General features: G+C 40.8%; 1 protein-coding gene and 2 long non-coding RNA genes across 6 annotated transcripts; 1 reads left to right on the forward strand and 2 right to left on the reverse strand.

The window, feature by feature from the left end:
• Positions 1 to 6,367: 6,367 nt before the first annotated feature.
• LOC108956934 lies at positions 6,368 to 8,833 on the forward strand. Its single transcript, XR_005550001.1, has 4 exons — positions 6,368 to 6,476; positions 6,741 to 6,941; positions 7,738 to 7,950; positions 8,634 to 8,833. It is a non-coding gene; the product is annotated as an uncharacterized LOC108956934 (long non-coding RNA).
• Positions 8,834 to 10,172: 1,339 nt separating this feature from the next.
• LOC104444889 lies at positions 10,173 to 14,456 on the reverse strand. Of its 4 annotated transcripts, XR_005549313.1 has the most exons (4): positions 14,402 to 14,456; positions 13,164 to 13,276; positions 11,493 to 11,580; positions 10,173 to 11,020 (listed from the first exon to the last, which is right to left on the reverse strand). It is a non-coding gene; the product is annotated as an uncharacterized LOC104444889 (long non-coding RNA). The 4 variants fall into 4 exon arrangements; XR_005549314.1 differs by lacking the exon at positions 13,164 to 13,276 and having other exon boundaries at positions 11,493 to 11,573; XR_005549312.1 differs by lacking the exon at positions 13,164 to 13,276.
• A 481-nt stretch (positions 14,457 to 14,937) lies between these two features.
• LOC104428757 (disease resistance protein RPV1) lies at positions 14,938 to 21,298 on the reverse strand. Its single transcript, XM_039309653.1, has 6 exons — positions 20,769 to 21,298; positions 18,121 to 19,210; positions 17,535 to 17,816; positions 16,277 to 17,458; positions 15,066 to 15,352; positions 14,938 to 15,001 (listed from the first exon to the last, which is right to left on the reverse strand). The coding sequence occupies exons 1-6, from the start codon at positions 21,296 to 21,298 to the stop codon at positions 14,938 to 14,940; spliced, it is 3,435 nt and encodes a 1,144-aa protein (XP_039165587.1).
• Positions 21,299 to 21,518: the final 220 nt, after the last annotated feature.

A 21,518-nucleotide genomic window follows, 5' to 3' on the forward strand; every position in this document is an offset into this window, starting at 1 on the left:
AAAGAGTTCCTCAATTTTTTAGTCCCTTCATGACTCTTACTTATTCTCAAGATTTCTATTTAGTGTTTGCTATCTTAGGATGTTGCCAATGGTCATGAGTTTGATTCGATCTAATGGGGCATTTCTAGAAAAGCAAGCTGAACTGAAATTGAGAGTTTGAAGGAAAGAGAAAGATTGATTTTGGAGAATCACATTGTAGTTTTGTATTCACTGGTTAACCAATTATGACTGTCTTTGAGATAATCATAATTGTGAATACAATATATATATATATATATATATATATATATATATATATATCATTATTTAAAAGAGATCAAGAGAGATATAAATGTGATCGATCGATCTAGGGAACTGCATACTAAATCTACTCGGAGTGTGATGCCCATTATGAGCTACTATATATTCCTAACGTATGTATGGCAACGAGCTCTCTCAAAAAGTATGCTGGTCGCATGGATTATTCACCCTAAGGTATGAATGTTGAAGAGAGGTAAAGAGAATCCTCTGTTCAGCCCACCATGTGCGAGTGGGAGATGATGGTTTTAATTGGTGATGGGCTTAAGGCCCGTCCACCCATCTTTGGCCCAAAGGCCCGGCCCACGGAATAGGGCCCATGGATGGGGGAAGGTACAAAAGGGAGGAGAGAGAGAGAGAGAGAGAAGACACCCGTTGGAAAACGACAGACGTATTGCGATTTTCTCCTCGCGCGCGTTCTCTCTCTCCAAAAAAGACAAAAAGAACAAGAAGGGCAAACGGCACTGTCTTCCCTTCAATTGACATCATCAGATCAGAATTTCTTCCTCTTCTTCAGCATCGGTGTCTAATCTGTGGCTAACAAGGTACACTCAAATCCGTGGTGTGTTTTACGATCGGTGATACGTGTTTTCCCGGGCTTCGCTTCCGCATTCGTTTTAGGGGTTCGATTTAGTATCGAATCCGTTTTTCGGGGATCCGTTATTCCCAACACGATGTCTCGGACGGGTCGAGGCGTGCTGTTTCATTTCTCGTTACAGAAAATTCGGAGAGAATCTGATCGGCACAGATCCCCGCAACGGCTCACGAGGATGTGCTACTTGATGAGTCCTAGAATCGGTGATTTTTCTGAGAAACGGGCGGCGAGGTCGAAGCTGCTGGAGATGTTGATGATGTTCTTCCTCTTGTTTGTTTTGAATGATTTCAAGTCGTCATCTTGTCGGTGCTAATCACAGAGCTTTACAAAACAGAACATTATATATTCCTGCATTCTTTTCCCTGCAAAATTTAGTACTCTCCCTTTTTAGATTTTTGGTAGCTGAATGTAATGGAAGAGACCATATGGTTTTAACCCAAATGTGAAATGCGGCATCGAGCGAGTTCCAACGAAGAGCACGAACGAATTCAATGCGACTATGATACTCCAAGGTTCAGGAGTGTCTTTGCAAATTAACCGCCACTTGCAAGCTACCAGCGATGGCGAAAAAAAATGGGCTATGCGCACACTGGGCGCAAGACATTCGCAGGTTCATTAACTGATGACAACAACCTGAATGAACTCACTACCAAATTTCTTAACGAGGAAGGAGTGTTTCTGCAAATGAAAGGCCATGTCCTTTGAAGCACGAAACCTGGTGCGCAACGAGCGGCAGAAGAACAGCCCAAGTGCCATAACTTGGCACCGGGGGACACTTAAGTACCATAACTTCAAAATGGTACACTTGAGTGCCAATTTCGAAGTTAAATGGGACACTTAAGTGCCACTCCGGCGAAAATCCAGCCAAATGGCTGACGTTGCAACTTTCCGGTGAGTTTGGTCCAAAACGGCGTCATTTTGCACACTGACGTGGCGGAGAAAATGCAAAAATGACGCCGTTTCGCGTTTGACGTGTAAATAATAATATAAAAATTAATTAAATTAAATTTAAACTAATTTTATTTAAAATATTCAAAAAAAATTTAAAAATTAAAAATTAAGAAAATTTAAAAAAAAAAAATTAAAGGGGGGGGTGAGGGTCGTGGCCCTCACCTAGATCCAGCGAGGGCTTGTGGGCCCTCGCCGCCTCCTTGCCACCGCCGAGAAGAGCCGGCGACGAAGTGGGGAGGGTCGGCCGGGGGTCGCCGAGCCTCGGCCGGGGGCCGGCGAGGCCGACCAACCGGCGGTGAGGGCTGCGAGCCCTCGCCCGAGATCTGGGCGATGGTCGCAACCCTCGCCGCGCCCTCGCGTTGGTCGGCCGGGGCCGCGACCCCGACCGACCTTCCCCCTCCGTCGCCGGCCCTTCCGGCGACGGCGGGAGGAGGCAACGGTGAGGGCTCGGCCCTCGGCCGCCCGTTCGATCTCCCCGTCCCCCTTTTTTAAATTTTTCTTAAATTTTTTTAATTTTTGAATATTTTATATAAAATTAAGTTTAAATTTAATTTAATTAATTTTTATATTATTATTTACACGTCGGCACGAAACGGTGTCGTTTTTGCAGTTTCTCCGCCACGTCGATGCAAAACGACGCCATTTTGGACCAAAATTGCCACGTCAGCCATTTGGCCGGATTTTCGCCGAGTGGCACTTTTAAGTGTTCCATTTTACTCCGATATTAGCACTTTAAGTATACCATTTTAAAGTTATGGCACTTAAGTGTCCCTCCGTACCAAGTTATGGCACTTCAGGTGTCCTAACCTCACAACAAGCTGTAATGGTGCTAATGGTTCTTACTTAGGCTTAGACAACTATCACGTTCCTGGAAGTGGAATCGCTACTTTGTTCTGCACCAACTTAAGAAGATTGATCCCAAAGGAAGGTCTTGGGTGCGAAATGAGCTGAATATGGCTGTCGTGCTTGCGTCGAGATATAACTTGATTTCCCCAACCCTACCGAGGGATGATTCCTTGAAAAGCTCGGACCTGGAGTCCGATACATGCTTAAGTAGAGCATCGAACTAACATATCCAGAAACCATAGAAATAATGCCATTGAAACAACCAGCCAGTGATGAAAGAAGCCGGGTATCAGAATCAAAAGGTCAAAACTCTTATGAATGCTCAATCCAACAGCAATGAGCATGGAACATGAACGATCACTTAAGTATATACGGAAGTCAGGGAAACTTTACTTAACTCAATAGCTTGTAATAGCAATTCAGCTTTTGGACAGATCATATATTATACCAAACAAACAGCAAAACACCAAAAAAAAAAAAACCAGAATATAGTTAATTCGTAGGCTAAAAAACAAAGCCAAGAAATTCTGTAGCATCTAACAAAACTGAAACATAGAGTAGCTTGAAAACTCTGAGGCTCTTTGTTTTTCTCTCTCCCGTTTCCTCCTTGCTTGCTCATTATTTCATTGAATCCTAGCTTCGGCACCTATTGTAGTAAACATAGGCCACAGCAGCTGCCACAACAATGGCTCCCGTGGACCCTGCTGCCACGACTGGCCATTGCAGTTTCGGCCCTTTGTCTTTAATCACGTCGAGGATCTCTCCTCCCATTGATGGTCTCAGCCGCCTTGTCTTTCACTCCACTGATCACCTTCTCTGGCTGTTCCAACTGCCTCTGCAATTCAACCAGCTTCGACTCCATCTCCTTTGCCTTCTCCTCAGATTTCTTCAATTCATCCTCCACACCCATCTTCTCCGCGTCAAGAGACTCGAGCTTAGGCTTCACCGCGTCGACATCAAGTCCCTTGACTATTCCACCGCGGCCTCCTTCTCAGCTCCCTTGACCGCGTCGCTGGTTGGGGAGGCAGTCTTCCGGAACACCAACTTCGAGGGGTTTGAGTTCTCGAACGAAACGGCAACGTGGGGCAGGGGGAAGATCAAAGGAGGGAGAGCGGGAGCGAGGGAGAGGCCGACAGTGACAGTGAAGATGGAGGTGAGGTCGAGCGAGCTTGCGACAAACGTCAACGGGAAAAGGAACCTGGCCAACGACGTCGGCTCAAATATAGCACGAACACGAGCGCCGGAGAGAGCGAAGACGAGGGAGAGAGTGGCTCCTGGCGGCGACGGCGGAGATGGCTGAGCTCGGAGGTGACGGGCGGGCTTTTGGGAGGAGAGATTTTGAAAAAGAGAGAGGGCGGGCGTTGTGCGGCTTTTGATGGAGAAAAATATAGAGATAAAATTTTGAAAGAGAGAGGGGCGTGCGGCGGGAGAAGAAGGATGCAGAGAGAAGGATAAAGCATTTAATGAAGAGAGAGATGGGGGGGGACGCGAAACGTTCTCTGAAAAGTGATGGTGGGCCCAGTAAAACAACGAAGCATTTAATGAAGAGAGGAAAGGGAGGCAAAAATTTGACCGAAAATAATGGTGGGCCCGTCTCCACGTGGAGCCATGTGTTGCCTTTTCATTGGGTGGGCGCACGGTGACGTGGTGGTCCGGATCTACCTAATATTGAGAAAATATTGGGTACCCTCAAGCGACCAGCTCTGATCCATTCACGGATCGACACCGTCTAGCGGGCAGTCCACGTGTGCTCTCTCTCATCTCGTCGCTTATGTCCCTCTCTTCTCTCTTCTCACTCTCTTCCGAATAACTCTCAACTCGGCTGGTGGCTCGGCTCAACTGGCAGACGGATCGATGGGTAATAAATGCGCAAACACTCCCGCTTAAAGTTTCTCTCTCCTCACTTGAATTTTATGGGTTTTGTCTCTCTCTCCTCGTGGAAGAGCAGACAGTCTTCTCTCTCCTCTTTGCTCTCTCTTCCTCCTCCGACGATCAGGTCTAGCGATTCCTCCGATGACCGTCGCTCCCTCCCGACGACAGCCTTTCTCTCTCCACTCGACGGCCTCATCCAAGGCTCCATTCTCTCGGCGCACTTCTTCCTAAATCGCACTCTCTCCCGACGGCCGATTTCGCTCGCCGCTCTCCGTCCCCCGACTCGTGACTGAGAAGCAATCCCTGCTTGAAGCAGTCCCTCGAGAAGCCCCCAGACAACGATTCGGCCGTGCAGCTTCTTGCGGTAGCGAACGGGGTAGTCGGCGTCGGAGGAGGAGGCAGAGGCGGGCAACAACTGCAAGAGCTCGGCGAATTCATGCCGCTTGGCCCGCAAACCGGAAAGCCGGCGAGGCGGGGTCTCCAGCGGGAAGGTGGAGAAGGCGAAGGAGGCAGGTCTCGCGGCGTTGGAAATCTGTGACATTGTCGTGCGAGTGCTCAACCGACCATGGCGGTAGCACGTCATCGTAGGTGGTGCATTTCGAAAGCGTCAGTTGTTCGCTTGCCTCTCCCACGACCTCCACGCTTTTGGCGGCTCTTCCCTCGCGGTTCGGTGAGGTCTAGGGTATGCTCTCATGCTGCGTGTCTTCTTCCTTGCTCAGCAACACCGTACTGCCTCTTTCTCTCTGAGTGTGTCTCCCTGTGCATTCTTTCATCCATGAGGCAAGCATTTCGACTAGGGTTCAGGGGTTTCGCCTTAACCCTAGTCGAAATGCTTGCAAGGGAGATTATTGAGCAGGGAAGTGAATATTACTGATGGAAAACCATGAGGTCTTGAGAATCTGCTTCGTTCGGGTCAAGATGGTGGGCTCTGCAGCCGCACAAGTCCGCGGTCTTGCGCTGTATGGTCCGGGATTGTAGCTCCATCGATGGGGTCTACAGAGAACTCGGTCCGTCTCCCTCGCCTAATTCCATTATGTTGGTCTTTCTCGAATGCTTTCATGTGGGTAGTTCTTCTTTTAGTCAGATTAAGATGGAGTGCTAGGTTCATTTGCGAATGCACAAGATGATAGATGGTTCTTGCTTTTTTGAGAAGTTCTTTGACATGTTGTTTTAGACTGCTTGTGAAGAAATCCAGACTGGTTCGCAGTAAAATGAAAAAGAAAGGGTGAACTTTTCCAGATTTTATTGGTCATACAGTCATGTCTTTCGTGTAAAATTGAAGTCAGTAACTATCTTTTGGGCCTGAATCTTTCTCATGTAGCCTCTCGCTTCACATTAGGTGAACTCCCATGCGTGAGTGGTTCTTGCTTTTTAAGTTATCACCCTAGTAGAAAGATTCTTCATTTCTTGTTCCTCAGTGTTCCAAATATGCTTGGTTTCAGAGTTTGCTCTTCGGAATTTCGAACCAGGGGTTCATTTGATATCTATGGTTGCCGTTGCGAGGAAGTTATGTCAAACATGTTGGAAATAGATGAGTTTTGCAAAATGTGATTCCCATCAGAGGACTTGAAGTAAAGTTTAATTTTCTTGTACAATCTGACACGAGTTCTGAGAAATGTAAGCAAAAGTGTTTATGGGATGTTGGTGGGGTAAATATCTTTGCAGTTTGGCTTTTATTTAAAATTTGCATTTCTTTTTCTCCAGCGTTGCTTTTGCTAAAAAGGAAGATCGAAGTTCAATGCACTGAGAAGATGGCTCCTACTGCACTGCAAATCGAAGAAGTTAAATGGATTAAGCTTGATGGACTAATTCGAGATTGCAACCTTTGGGATGATCCTGCTAAATCCTATGATGTTCTTGTGAAGTTGGCAGACATCGCCAGAGCAGTCGATGCCCTGGGGATTTAACTTACAAGGTGGTGTGGAATGCCATATTCATGTCATAGAATAAGCTTTTCCACCCAGTAGGTGTGGATTAAGTTGGGCAATTGTTGGGTCATTGGTTTGCCCATTCTCTGTGCTAAAGCCTGAAAGCATGTGCACATACTTGTCTTGACTCTTCTTCCAAGATTAACTTGATTCTTAATGTGTCAATGACTGTCATATCTAGTTTAACTATATCAATTAAAGGAAGTGCAGTTGTTGGGCTTTAGTTGACTTTTATCTACTGAAATTTGCAGGCGGAAGAAGCAAAGCTGATAACTCAACTGGTGGAGATGGATGCTATTAATTATGCTCTTTTCGAGTAGGCATACACTTCGTCTTTGGATATGAGTAAGTTTTTGGACTGTTATGAGATGTTGAAGCTTCTTAAGGGACCATATGATGTGGATGGAGCGTCGATGGTCATCAAAGCTGAATCCAATGGCAATTACCATGAGGTTTGATAATCTAACTTCATTTCTAAAATAATTATGCATGTGCAAAGAGATGATGTTTATATCACACTCTTCCGTTGTAATATACATTGATGTAGAATGGATGCACAGTTTCTGGTTCCTGCTTCTTATTAATACTTATGCCACAATATAGAAGTTTCAAAGAACTTGAGAATGAAAAAACTGCATATATATGTACATATAAGGGTGGGACATTATTAGTGGAATCTTGTTAGTATATATTTATGCTTGTGCGCATCACCATTACAGTTACTTCTTATCTACGAATCTCTTTGCTTGATGACTTAGATGTCTTGAAAATCAATTGTGGGATTTCTCCTGGGTTTAGCGGATATTTAATTTATTGTCTAGTATCCTTCTTCTTGTGGGAGGTATTTTGCATGTCCCTCCCCTGAATTCCAACTCAGAAGTAAACATTGAGTGATAATGTGGTGGCTATCAAAAGAATATGAGAAAAAAGAAAAGTGAGAATTTGATCAGTATGGATAGCAGTTCGATATTATTCTAATGAGGATACTTCTGTTATGAGGATACTTCATTTTGACATCAGTATGAACTAGGACAGGGAATGATAAGTTGTCAATCTATTTGCATGTGACAGATGAAATCCTGGAAAATAGTGGACTGTAATATTCATCTATAATGGGGTTATATTCCTTTTCCATTAGCTAATTCAATGAAGTTCACTCAGTTTTGTTGACACAAAAAAAAAAAGAATCTTTTGGGCTTATGCCTCTGCTGGTTCCAATCTCTCTGTCTCATGCATTTGCTAATCCAGTTATGGGCTGAAAAACTACTGAGAATGTACCAAAAATGGGCTGAGAAGCAAGGTTATTGAGGGAGGATTGTAGAGAAGTGTCGGGCAACTAATGGTGGAATCACTTCTACAACGGTTGAATTTGAATTTGATTATGCATATGTTTGTCTTCAAGGGGAGAGGGGTGTTCATCGAATGATAAGTGGTTCAGAAACTGGATCAACAATTGATGAGGTAGGTTTACAATTATCATTTTTGTTTTGATGAAACATTGACTTTCGTATACTTGCTATTGGTTTTGACTTCTTTTAACAATGAGCTCAATGATTTGTTTCTTCTCTTTCTGAGATTTCAGGAAGGCAAAAAGTGGCATCTTGTTAGTGCATCATTAATATCAAGAAACAATTTAAAGTGTATTAAAGACATGACCAACATGTAAATGATCATGTTTAAGGACAAATACATTGGAATTGTAAGATTGATTGTTTCGTGGCTCTTTCTTGAAATCAATATGAACTCGTACTCATGGCACCTTATTCTATATATTTGGGTAAATTCTTTCTTGATCTTATCTTAATTACACCCTTAGATATTTGTGTGGCACCTAGATGTATACATGTACCATAGAGTCTAACATTGGCTAAAAAATATAAGATATGCAACTTCAAATGGTGTGTGGATTAATTTTGCACATGAGCTTAAGGTTGATTTAGTTCACTCAAAAACATAGCCAAGGGAATTGTTGCATTTCATGGGATCCTACCATTCAAGTTGTTTCTTTTTATAGTATATCTACTTCTTATACAAGTGAATTGAAGGTGGAAACAAGCCTTTTCTGTGTGATGTGTTTCTGTTCTGCTACATAATTGGCCCCTAAATTCCTGTCAGTTCCTCATTTTAGTACTCAAAATTTGCAGGTTAGCCTAGCAGCTGTCGATATAATTCCTCTGTTCCGTGGTTCGGCCCTTGACCTAAAAATTAGTGAGGAGGATTTGCTAATCTTGTGCCCATCGTCATCACCTGACCTCAACACACGTTCATGATTGTCTGTCTAGTACGACATTTCGTGATTGAGAAATAAGATCTCAAAATTTTTATCCCAGGTGAAAGGAGCATTTTTGCAAATAAGATTACGGCCCTCAATCGGTTGAAGGCTAAACTTCTTGTCGCAGCCAGCGATGTAGGAGTTCCAGGCATAAATGGCTTCAAGAAAGAAAATGTTTTCAACATATGGCAAGACGTGGTCCGAAGATACGTTCTTTACCCTCGCAAGCATGTGAAAGATGTAAGAAGTGGTGTTGAAATGCCTGACCTGTATTCTGTTTTGGATGGTAATATAGAACCTCTGATTGGAGCTCATATCCAGATGAGACTCTCAAATGACATGCCTCCATAGTAAAGCAGTTTTTCCCAATTTCGTTCTATTAATTTATTTCTCTGCGTTGGTTTTTCATCCCAAAGTTTTAGCCCTTGAAGTTTATTTTTATGTTAAAAACAAGACAATTGTTCCTTTGTCATACATGTATTTATGCCTGAAATTTATTTTGTTGACAAAACCATAAGTTGGGAAAATAGAAAGTGACCCTTCGGTAGGCATTTTGACTGGGGGCACAGAGAAATTTTAGCTAAAGAATTGAAGGTAATCTGATCAAATTCCCATCACGTGCGTGTAAACTACTCGAGATAAGGACTATAGTCATGAATTAGGCATATGAAGTTACCAGTTTGTCCAAGTAGTCGAGCTTCTTTGCTGGTTCATGATCTTTAGTAATTCTGACTGTCGAGCTTCGACGCTCCCCAAGACAATAGAGCCATCATAGGCCACAAAGTCACCGTGTTGGGATAAAGCAATAAGTAATTCTAATTCCACCAAACATCGCTCAAAGTTCGATGAGTATGTGTAAGACATGCATTCACATAATTCGGAATGACGTAATTAAGTTTACATGTTGACATCCCAATATTTGATTTGGTGTGAGGAACAGGCGTGCCAATTAAACACACGAGGTAGATTCGTTTCACAATGTTACTGTTCCTTTTGAGCTTCGGCCTCCGTCTTCTCGCTTGGTTTATGAAGTCAGTGGACATGATAAGTTCACATTATGAGCATGAATAACTAAGAATGGTTTATGAAGTCAGTGGGCATGATAAATTCACGTTATAAGCATGAATAACCAAGAAAGAATCAATAATAAGCAATTCAGGATTTATGAAGAAACAATTGCAGTTCATTGATATAGATAAAAGTTTAAGGATGGCAAAAACACGTCAATGGATGATGATAATAATTAGCAGTTCAGGCTTTATCCTGGCCTTTGTGAAGTTTGCTGGGACTTCCTGGTATAACCAACATAACAATTCCGAGCAAATTTCCCCTATCATGCAAAGACAAATTCTAGGAGCCTTCGTAGTTGTTAAGGAATCAAGCAAACAGTAATACACTTGTGCAGCTGGAGGATTTCCATAAATAAATGAAACTCGCTAATTACATTTGTCTAAAACATTGCCAACATTTTCGCACCTAATTATGGGAACATCATCATCTTCAGGTCTACCACGTTCATGTACAAAATTCAAGAGCCAAAAATGACATTGCGGATATGTGCTCCTTTGAGGTTCCCTAAAAACAAGACGCAAGCATGATAAGTCATTGTACACCCAGCCTTAGTCCTTAAAAGACTGAGCAGCAGACGGTTGTAGACAACTGTCTTTCCAGGCTTCCTTTTAAAAAAAAAAAAAAATCCACCAGATAATCAGATTGAATTGCGAACCAGAGCGGTTGTACCTACAATTTGCACTCAGCATTTCAGCATTTTTCCGCTACCGACTTCAGCATCAGAATGTATGTTCAAAAACTTGCACAGATTTTTTAGAAAGTGATTTCAATGTTCCATCATAACTCTTCCTCCAAAAGATACCTTGTAAAATAACCTAGAAAAACCCAGATCACTCCACAGGGCCCAGACAAAGTAAATACAGTCAGCCCCCTCGTCTCGTCCTTCTTTTCTTTCCCCCCTTTGCTAAGCAAATTTCATCAAAAAAACTTTCCCTTGCTAGTGGCTTCAACATGAATGACAATGACAATAAAAGCTCAATACTTTTCAGCAAACAACATCTAGGATGATGCTGCCGGACTACCTTCGCAGAATCCATTCACCAAGATCCCCAAAGAGATGACAGAACTAAAGCTTGAGAATCAGGCCAATAGGACTATGATCACTACCGGTGATATCAGGAAGGATGTATGAGTCATGAACTTTGTCTGCTATAGATTCTGAAACGAGAAAATAATCGAGCCGCCACCCTGTAGATTGCAAGAGGATAGTTAACAGGTGAGAATTCCTATTTCCATATGCTTCATCTGATAAGACAACGATATGCATAATGACTCAAAAAAAAGCAAAAGCTTGTTATTGCTCATATTATCACCATTACAGGAGAGAAGTGTAACATTAGATATATAATGTTCCACCAAGTAGATCTATGTATACCTTGATCACATCTTATGACTTCCTTCAGGTATCATTGTAACTCAAAAATCAAAGTTAAATCTGAATAGGACTTTATGTTATCTCATCACACCAATTCCCTCTGACTCCTAAACTTCCAAGAGAAAATATCTAGTATCTACATCGTATGCTATTCTAGTTTTCTTGAAGAGGACCAGCAGGATTGGTCTGAAGTTTGAACTAGGAAAGATACAAATGTTTTCCATAGAATGCATGCACATCATCAATTTAGAGAGGTAAACGCATTATACAAGAAAGTTTGGATACCTTCATATTTGATGCTGTAGAGACCACATAACTCATTGGAGAGATCTTATCCTGATTGTGCAACAATCGTCTCCCTTACAGCTGCAATCTTCACCGAAAGATTAAATTAGGATCCACACAAAACCTCTGACATTCATTTTTAATCACACAAGATGAGGTGCTCATACAGGGTGGGTTCAGAATCCTTTAATTCCAATTCAAACTTGAATCACATTCACTCATTCCAAGCCACTGCCATTTATGATGAATTCAACAGATTTAATGTACTTTGCAATTTGGAAATGTTATGCCTAATTTTCTAGTCACGTATAAAATGCAAAAATTTACTCATTCCTTTCTTCTTTTTGGTGCAAAAGACAGATTTAAAATACCATATTACCCATTTCAAAATATATTAGACATGGAAACATGTACACATGGTAGGTCTGCAAGTGTGTTTAGCTACTGCTCAACAAATCAATGACAAAGATTAGAGAATTACGATCTCTTTCTTTTTTATCAGGCCTGTCAAAAACCAACCTTGATGCTGTTAAAATGTCCAACCCAAAAGTTTAAGCTGGTAAGTGTAAGGAGACCACATGAATATAAGGCCCATATAAACCCAGTAGACATGCAATGTGAGTTACTTCAACAGATGCGTTATTCTCTTTTAACACAAATGAGGTAGTGCTTTCTCATTTGACAAAGTAAAAGCAACTATTCTAGTAAGAAAAGTACCCTCAACAAGCTTCTTGAACTTGTAAGCTTACATTATAATGCATTACCATGTTACGAAAGTCACAATCAAAGATAGAGCTGCAAGGACCAAAATTTAGATGACTTCCCTTCCATTGAAGCCCTAATGATACATCTGCCAATTCTACCCGTATTCAGAGTCATCCAATAAATTTTTTCTCCACATTTTGTAGAACTTTTGCCACGATGGAAACATCATCACATTTGTGACAGCTATTAAAGGATAGAGGGATGTTTAAGAAGCACAAGTGTCATCAAAAGGTTGATTTCTCGCAACTGTTAGAAACTATTATTTATTTAACTAATACAATTGATAATGTATTTAAATAAATACATTCTCTTCGCAAAGATGTCTTCCGGTGCTACCAAAACCTAAAACAGACACAACAAAATCTTGCCGACAAGGAATGTGCTTAGTTCGTCAGCAAGATTTTGAGGAAGCACAAGAACAAAAGGAGTTTATTTCTCCATAGTAATCAATTAAGTTACAGACACCGACATGTGCAACCAATACTCAAGCCTCGATGGCATCTGTCATCGCAGTGATTCAGATCTCCAGCTAAATAATCAGATAAATAGCTCAGCAATCGGGTAAGCATGCCACAAATGATTCAGATCAAGCATGGGGGTATCACATGGTGAAGATGAGACAGAAGATCATCTATCTTATGGATAATGAAAGGGGCATTAATTTTGCCTCTTAGGGAAATGTCCCATTGCAGGAAACTGCTCTGAAAAATAGTCAAGCTGGCTGAACCAATTCGCACTCAAAAAAAGTCTAAAATTCAAGAACACTTCTAGCAAAGCTAGCTACAGTTCAACTATTCATGGATGTAATCAAGACACCACACGTGATGGATTTTGTACTCCAGCAGGATAAGGAAGGACCTCGAGAGAATCCATGGCCTCAAAAGGCATCATGACACAAGAGCTCACCGAAATATGAGACTGAATGAAAACTGCCATCCCTAGAGCCAGCAAATAAGGTAAGATCCTGAAGTTCATCACTATTTCCAAGCATGGTTATTGGTTGCTCAATAAGCTCCAACCTAAAACCGATGTTAAGCAAACCCCGGCATAAGGAAATATAAGAGTATGCCTTCCAATAAAGCGGAATTGGATTTATTGGAAAATTCTTAACTGAAACAATTAAAGGAAAGCAACGGAAGTTGAAAAGTGCCATTGTATGTATATTTTCTTAAGCAAGTGTTTTTCAGCAGAAAAAAAAGTGTTAATACAGTGTTGTGCACATGAACGTATCCATGCCCATGACTAAACTCATTTGTGATCATCGACACAATATTTCCAATATCAAATGAGTAGAGACAGAGCTGAAAGAGCTCAAAACAGCTAAGAGTGCCTTAAGATCATTAGCTGGTCATCATATCTACCGATAGATGCCAAAAGTTTGCAAAAGTATTTGCAAAAGTTGAAGAGAGTTTCTGCAGGTTAGTGAACCTCAGGATTAAATCAAAGGAATTGTGCAAAAGAGAATGCCTAATAGACGTCTAAAAAATTATCCCGAAAGGCAATAATTTTCTAATGAGCAGTACTTCTGATAACAACAGAACCACAGACAAGAAATCTCCTAAGCATTTAAAGCACATGAAGAACATTGACACATGGGAGATTATTCTAATTGTGTGATGGGCACTTCTAAATACAAACATGATCACCCATTTCACGTATGCAAGACAGAAAATACATACAACAGCCTACACATATACATAGCAAAAATCTAATTGCGATGGGTCTGCATTGCCCAATCAAGTTAAATGCAGTAAGCGTGGATGGTGTTTTATTTTCCGAACTACACCTCGCTACTCTGCTTTGTTGTGTCAGCATACGTAGTCATATGAAGAAGCCTGTAAAGAAGTTTAATCTATTCAACCGATATGGTATCTCGAAACACAATTAAAGGGAGATCATAATGCACAAAGCATAGCATAAATTACCCAAAATATGTTCTGCCGGTTCATCTTTGGCCCCTATTTTCAGATTTACGTGTACTACTTGCAATTGCCGAACAATTAAAAAACCAAACTTCTTTACAAAGCAAACACCCAGCAGGGAAAGTAAATTTAGATCAAAAACAAAAAAAAAATCGAACAATAATAGTCCCTTTTCCCAATTCGATACTTTTCCCTTTCCTGTACCTACTAATCAAATTTTACCTCTAGTTGATGTGTGAAAGCGCCCGATGCTTACAAGCCTCCATAGGCCTTCAAGGCATCACGACTACCGGCTCGGGAACACCTTCTATCTCCGGGACGTACGCCTTCAATATCAAAGTTCTCAGGGTGAAGACACTGAGAACTTCCAGAGCATGACAATTTGGTTGAGAGAGAGAGACAGAGATAGAGAGACCTCCGGCTCAGGAAACGGGCAAGATGTTCTACCTCAGCGCAAACTATCTCTGCAGAAGTGATGAACATAAACTTCATTGTCGAAACCAAATAGGCCACGAAACTCATTAACTTTTGAACATGGCAAGTTCATACAGAGACAGCAACATAATCCTAAGTTCTAAACACAAAGAGACCTTGGCCGGAGCTTTGGCCACACGGTAAGCATCCGGTGTGAGATCCACCAACCATAGACCAGGAAAGACAATCTGCAAGTGTAAACCAAATGAAACAAAGAGAAAATTCATCGTACGAAAGAGGAATGAATATTCCACATAGAAGAACATACATCAAGCTACTTCTACTCATTCTTGGGCCTCCTCCTTGGCCTCCAGGCAAGCAGATGAAAATGTCCTCCTCGATCTCCTCCTTCCACAGCGATATCCAGAACTTCATCTCCTTCCTCTCGCCCTCCCCCACGAAGCCTCGTGACCGCACGGATTTCGGCTGCGGCTGCAAATGCTGCTGCTGCTGCACGGCGTAATTCTCCTTGTCCCCGCCGAGCGCGCCGCACGCGGCGTCGTGAAACGCCTCGCCATTCCTCAACGACAGCGGCGGAGGGTTCACCGCCCTCTTCGGCCTCAGATTCCACGGCCGCCGCGCCGCTTCGGCCGCCTCCGCCTTCCGTCCTCGCTCGCGCCTCCTCCGCCGGCCGCGTGGCTCGGGCGCTCCCCTCCGGAGGCGGGGGCCACTCGTGGGGTGGGGTGGGGTGGGGATGCGCTGAGAAAAGGAAACAGGGGAAGTGCAGCTCGTTCTCTGCTCTTCATGAGGAGAGAGAGTAAGAAGAGAGAGGAGAGAGACAGAAGCGCAGAAGATGGAGAGAAGAGAGAGCAGACGTGGCGGGCCCCGAGGACAGGTGTCGATGCGTGAATGGATCAGAGCACGGATTGTGTGGCAGTTTTAAGGTACCTCATATTTTCTCCCTAATATCATCTCGAAAGGATATGGAGCTCCCCATACCTCCCAACGATGCACATAGGCCATTGCCCTCCAACACAATTCACAATCTATGGAAACGTCACCAAACTCGCCTAAAAGTGGGCATGCATGAATTTTGGGATGCCATCCGTTTGGTATGGCACCTTGCAGTGATTCGCAGTGAGACAGTTCCAATGCCCACAACCTTCTTTGTTTTGATAGCTCGGGTGAACTTTCCGTGGACCTCCAGTTCCCAATTGGTAAATCGGGCAAACACCGCAGTGATCTACAGTTTTTTACATACAACCGCCTCAACCTATACAGTTTTGATAGTTTAGGTAACCTTTCTATCGAGCTGCATGCCGTCATAAGTAAATCCGTCAACGACTCCATTTCTCCCAAATCTCGAATCTCAATTAGCTGAGGGCACTCACAGATTTTTAGCCATTCAAGCCTCTGTAAGCTTGATAGACCCAATATCAACAGCGAATTACAGAAAATCACTACCAAAGAGTGGAGGCTCTCTAGCTGTTCAATAACGATCTCTCTTAAACCGCAGTCAACGAGTTGTAAGTGAGACACATATCTCAATTTGGAAGAGAGTGATTGTACTATCGGTGACTTGACACCCATTAATTCCAAAGTATGAAGACCTAAAGGAAGCCTTGGGAGAGATTGAGGATCATCACAATGTAATGAAAATGACGGAAGCTGAGGAGGCAATACGAGAGATCGAGCATCATCACAACCTATGGAAAAGAACGAAAGCTGAGGAGGCAGTGTAAGAGATTGAGGATCATCACTAGAAGATATCCATAGTTTTGAAAGCTTAGGAGGCCATTTCATGTCCATATTTCTACTACCATTGTACGCCAACTTTTCAAGATTCTCCAACATCCCAATGGCCTTTGGTAGCTCTCGTATCTTACTCCGTCTCATGTCTAAATAATTTAGCATTTTAAGGCATCCGATAGAAGCAGGCATTTCGGTAATCTCTAAATCCGATAAGTCTAAGTAAAGTAAAGATTCCAGTCCTCCGATGGAGTTTGGTAGCACCGTTACTTGAGTGCTTGCCAGGTCCATATTCTTCAAGCTTTTGAGATCTCCAATAGAATTGGGTAACTCTCTTATCTTGCTGAGATTCATAAATAAGGAATTCAATCTTTTAAGATATCCAATAGATGCAGGCAACGCAGTAATCTTTGTATTGGACAAGCATAAGTATATTAATGACTCTAGTCCTCCAATGGTGTTTGGTAGCTCCCTTATTTGAGTCTGCTTTAGGTCCAATTCCTCCAAGCTTTTGAGATCTCCAATGGAATTGGGTAACACTCTTATCTTGCTTGAAGTCATTAATAAGCGCTTCAATGATTCTAGTCCTCCAATGGAGTTTGGTAGACTCCTTATTTTAGTGCATCCCAGGTGCATTTTCTCCATCATTTTGAGATCACCAATAGAATCGGGTAACTCTCTAATTCTTGTGTCGAACAAATCCAATTCGAGGAGCAATCTCAATTTCCCAATAGAATCTGGAAGTTTTCTAAGCCGATCACAACGCACCAACGACAGGCATGCCAAGCCCGCCATCTCTCCAATAGATGGATCAAGCTCCCACATGGACAGCCCTTCTAGCTTTAGAGTTGACAAGTTCTTTAGACGGCATATTGTAGAAGGCACTTCGCACAAGTCAAAATGGGGGCTTCTAGACAACTTTGACTGTTGAATTCCAGCTACAATTATTTCCAAGCGCTTTAGGCGCTCTAGCTTACCAATAGAGGGACTGATTTGTAGCGACTCTGGACAATGTTCAGCAAAAACCAATATCCTCAACTTTAGGCATGTTGAGAAGTCAGGAGTTGTCGAGAGATAGCATCTCATGAGATGTATAACTTGCAAGTCACTATTTTCCTACGAAACAAATTACAATTAGAAAAGAAAGGCAAGTAAATGACAACAAACATATATTTGTGATGCGAAACCATACCAAGCATGGGCCCCATCCATTCCAGTTTTTAGGAATTTCGCTGTTTGAAAGCTTGAGCACGACTAAGTTTTGTAAACATAGATTGATTGCCTGCAAATGTGAAGGGCAACGATGCCAAGAGAACCATTTTAAATTCGAGAAAAGATTCTCAAAGTCTCCTACCAAGTTTCCCCCTTCTAATTCCAACAACCTTAAGTTAGGCATCCTTGAAAAGCCTTCACTTGCAAAGTTGTGATCTTTGGAAAGTCCAGTTAGTTTGAGAGCTACGATGTTCTCTGTTCCCTGACAACATGAAAAGCATAAGTGAGCTTTCCTACTGAGAAAAAAAAGGAATGCATTCCGTGAGTAAATATTGCATAGACTTGTTCAATAAGTAAAGCATTATTGTTTGCTTCTACTTTCATATTGTAAATGTAAGCTATTTATATCAACTAGATATAAAAAAAATTTACTAACCTTCAGTCACTCAAAATTAATAAATTTATTTTTCTGCAATGTGCAAAGCAAAAGAACACATTCAAAAACATACTCTAATCGAGCTATTGTTCCCTTGATCAAGAAGACGGTAATTGTGAATGAAATTTACCATTCTAGTCTTCACTACTTCCAATGCAATCTTGGGTTGCCAAAGTCTACTACATTTCCTAGGAACTTTGAGGTCTTCTCGTCGAACAATTTCTCTTCCAAGGTCTCTAAGCAAGTTGTGCATCAATAGTCTATCATGATCAGCGATCTTTATCAAAGACATACCAATAAGGAAATCAATCTCAATTTTTGGGTAAAAGTCCAAAGCTTTCCACATATAATATGGATAGATTCTTTCTTCACCAACATAAAAACAAGCAATATCAAGAAAAATTTCTCTTTGTTCTTCACTTAGCATTTCAACACTAATCTTTAATATATCAAAGATATGTTGGTGGGGAGCTAACTGTAATTTCTTCAACGTTTCTTTCCATATTGGCTTTCTTTTGCAATAAAGAGAACAACCAATAACTTCAAGAGCCAAAGGAAGCCCACCAGTCATGTGAGTAATATTACAAGAAATATCATCATAGTCATGTGGAGGGGAATCCATTTTGAAAGCGTGCTTGCTAAAAAGTTGAAGGGCGTGGTGATAATGCAACTCTATCATTTGATAATCTTTGTACTCTTCGATTGCCAGATTGTTGGTGTCCCTTGTTGTAATAATGATTCTACTCCCCAAACCAAACCAATCACCCTTTGCTGCAAGCATAGAGAGTTGGGCCCACTCATCTATATTATCAAGAACAATAAGGACTTTCTTGTGGCGAAATCTCCATTTAATGTGGTTAATCCCTGCATCGGAGTCAAAAATCTCCATTGGTTTGGAGTTGAGAATTTCTGACAATAATTGCTTTTGTAATTGGACAATTTTGCCATCCTTTATAGCCTCTTGAACACCCGAAAGGAAGCTACACCCATTAAACCAACTAGAAATTTGGTTAAAGACGACTTTGGCAAGAGTCGTCTTACCGATGCCCCCCATGCCGTGGATTACTAGATAGCGTACATCGGGAGAACCTTCATCTAATAGGTGCATGACATCTTCAACACGATCATGAATTCCAACTAAATGATCGGCTAGAATTTTTTCTCTTTTATTCAGCTTGATCAAAACTTCAGCAACAATTGATCTAATGAGTTCACCGTGGCTGTTATATTTGATACGAAAGGGTTTAGTCAGATATATCGCAGAAAGAATATTAACCTATCGAGGTTAGAAATATTAGAAGTTAAACACAAACCAGCTGAGAGGGGGTGGAGACGGGGGGACTGGCTCCCTCCCAAAATTTTTTGTACATATAGTCTACGGATAAGTAGGAAAAAGTCAATTGTAAGTAAATTGGAAAAAGAAATATTAATTTTACAAAAGCTCTAACTCTTTTTACAAGGAAAAAATATATCAATCAAAATCCATGTGAATGTACTTAAAATGAGTTGCAATTATATAAGTTTATAAAATTTAAACTTTACATAAGATGCTCCTCGTCCATAAATTGTAAAAATCGAAAGCCGTGGACTTTCATCCTTTAAATATGCAAAGGATTTGTTTATTCCTTTTTGATTGCTCAAATATGGTGAGTGCTCTGTTTTTCTAGTTTTGCATTGTTTAAAATAGTAATAGCTAGAACAATTGTTTTTTTTTTAATTTCAAATCCTACACAAATTGGATTTAGAAGTTAAGAATAAGGGGGTGCATGACAACCTAAAATTTGCTTTAAATAGTTTTTCTGTTCCTGCACTTGTTTCGGAAGAGAAATGGTTTGATAAATCTATTCAGGTTTTTCATTTTAATAGATTTATATTCCAAAATAGGTTTGGAAGAGAAATCGGAAGCCTAAAATTTTATACTTCGATTTCGGAAGAAAAATTAGAAATAATTTCTCTCACTAAATCCTAATTTCGGTGAGTCCTCCCTCATCTCCTCTACGTCTTTGCCTCCTCCTCTTCCTCCGCCTCTCCTCATTTTATTAAAAATAAAAATAAATTTATTAAAATAAATAATTTATTTTTATTTATCATTTTATTTTTAGTTTATTAAAAATAAATTTATTAAAAATAATTTATTTATGATAAATAAAAATAATTTTATTATTATTTGCCTTGAGTGTTTTGCCAAATCAATTTTTTTATTCATTTTAAAATAATTTTATTCATAAAATAAAATAAAATAGAATAAATAAAATAAAATTATTTTTATATTTTTATTTTAAAATAAAATGATGTTTTTATTTTATTTTTTATGATTTATTTTATTTTATTTTATTCATTATTCTTTTTGTTACTGAATCATTTTATTTTTATTTTTTATATTAAAGGTCCGCCATCCGAAAGGAAGAAATTTTATATCATTATCAAACTATTATTTTTGCTTAAAATTCTACTAAAAATAGAAATAGAAAAAGAACAAAATGGTTGTTATGCGCGCCCTAAGTATTTCTAGTCTATCTAAAAGATGCAAATGAAATAATTAATTCAAAATTGATTGATCAAGTCTTTCTAGAGAAATTATCTAGTTTTGACAAGAATTGACTGTTTATTTGATTGAGTGGATGTGTAGTTAGTAGTAATTAAATATGTGTGAATTGAGTGATAATTTGATGAATGAGAGAGCAATGGGTAGTTTTAAATTTTGATGCCAGGATGAGTATTATTAATATCAATTAAATATCTAAATCAACGAAAAAGAAAAAAATACTAAAACCTTACCCTGTATCTTTGACATCCCATCCTTTGATATGAGCTACCTCCATCAGAACCTTCTTCCATTGCTGCACTAGATTGCTGCCGAACTTCTGCTCATGTTTTTGCAAAGCATCGTGGTATGGCCCGGTTTTGAGTTTGACATCGTCAGGATCCACATCAAAGAAGATCGGTAGGATTATTGCATTGTCATCTCTATTTCTTGAGCAGTCCAGCCTGAATGCAAGCTCGCGAAGACACCACGGACTACACGCGTAATTTTTAGAGAAGATGGGCATAAAGATTGTGGAGTTCTTAATCGCACGCTCTAGTTCGCCTTTGATCACTTCGCCTTTTCTAATCTCTTCGTCATCTCTGAAAACACGAATCCCAGCTCCATCCATGGAGTGATAGAGGCAATCAGTAAAACTCTGGCGAGTGTCAGGCCCTCTAAAATTCAAGAACACTTCAAATTCAGTTCCTAGTGACAGCTCGACATCATCTCTATCGGCCATGACCGCCGCTTCTCCATGCGATGAGTCCCTCTTCCTCTTCATCTTCAGGAGCTAAGGTATTATGAAGAGAGATGCAAGGGTAGCGTCTAATAATTGTGATTCCGGAGGATTTATGGACGAGCTAGATGAAGAAATCAGAATCCTTTATTTGATGTTGTTAGAGAAAGAGCCGAACAGAGAGAAAGAAGAGAGAGAAAGCAAACTCCCGCCGGCGAGATGAAGCCACGCAACGGACCACCGCGACGGCAAGAGACGGCAAGAG

The sequence above is a fragment of the Eucalyptus grandis genome, chromosome 3 (genome assembly GCF_016545825.1).
Source record: "Eucalyptus grandis isolate ANBG69807.140 chromosome 3, ASM1654582v1, whole genome shotgun sequence".
Taxonomy (NCBI): domain Eukaryota; kingdom Viridiplantae; phylum Streptophyta; class Magnoliopsida; order Myrtales; family Myrtaceae; genus Eucalyptus; species Eucalyptus grandis.

What these genes read in the sequence shown, in the direction of transcription:
- LOC104428757 (XM_039309653.1), bottom strand. Translation starts at nt 21,298, where the DNA reads ATGAAGAGGAAGAGGGACTCATCGCATGGAGAAGCGGCGGTCATGGCC. An exon ending in TGGGATGTCAAAGATACAGG is followed by an intron (nt 19,211 to 20,768) that starts GTAAGGTTTTAG and finishes CAAATATAACAG; the next exon opens with CCACGGTGAACTCATTAGAT. An exon ending in GTGATGATGCTCGATCTCTC is followed by an intron (nt 15,353 to 16,276) that starts GTATTGCCTCCT and finishes TCCTTTTCTCAG; the next exon opens with CGCATCCCCACCCCACCCCA.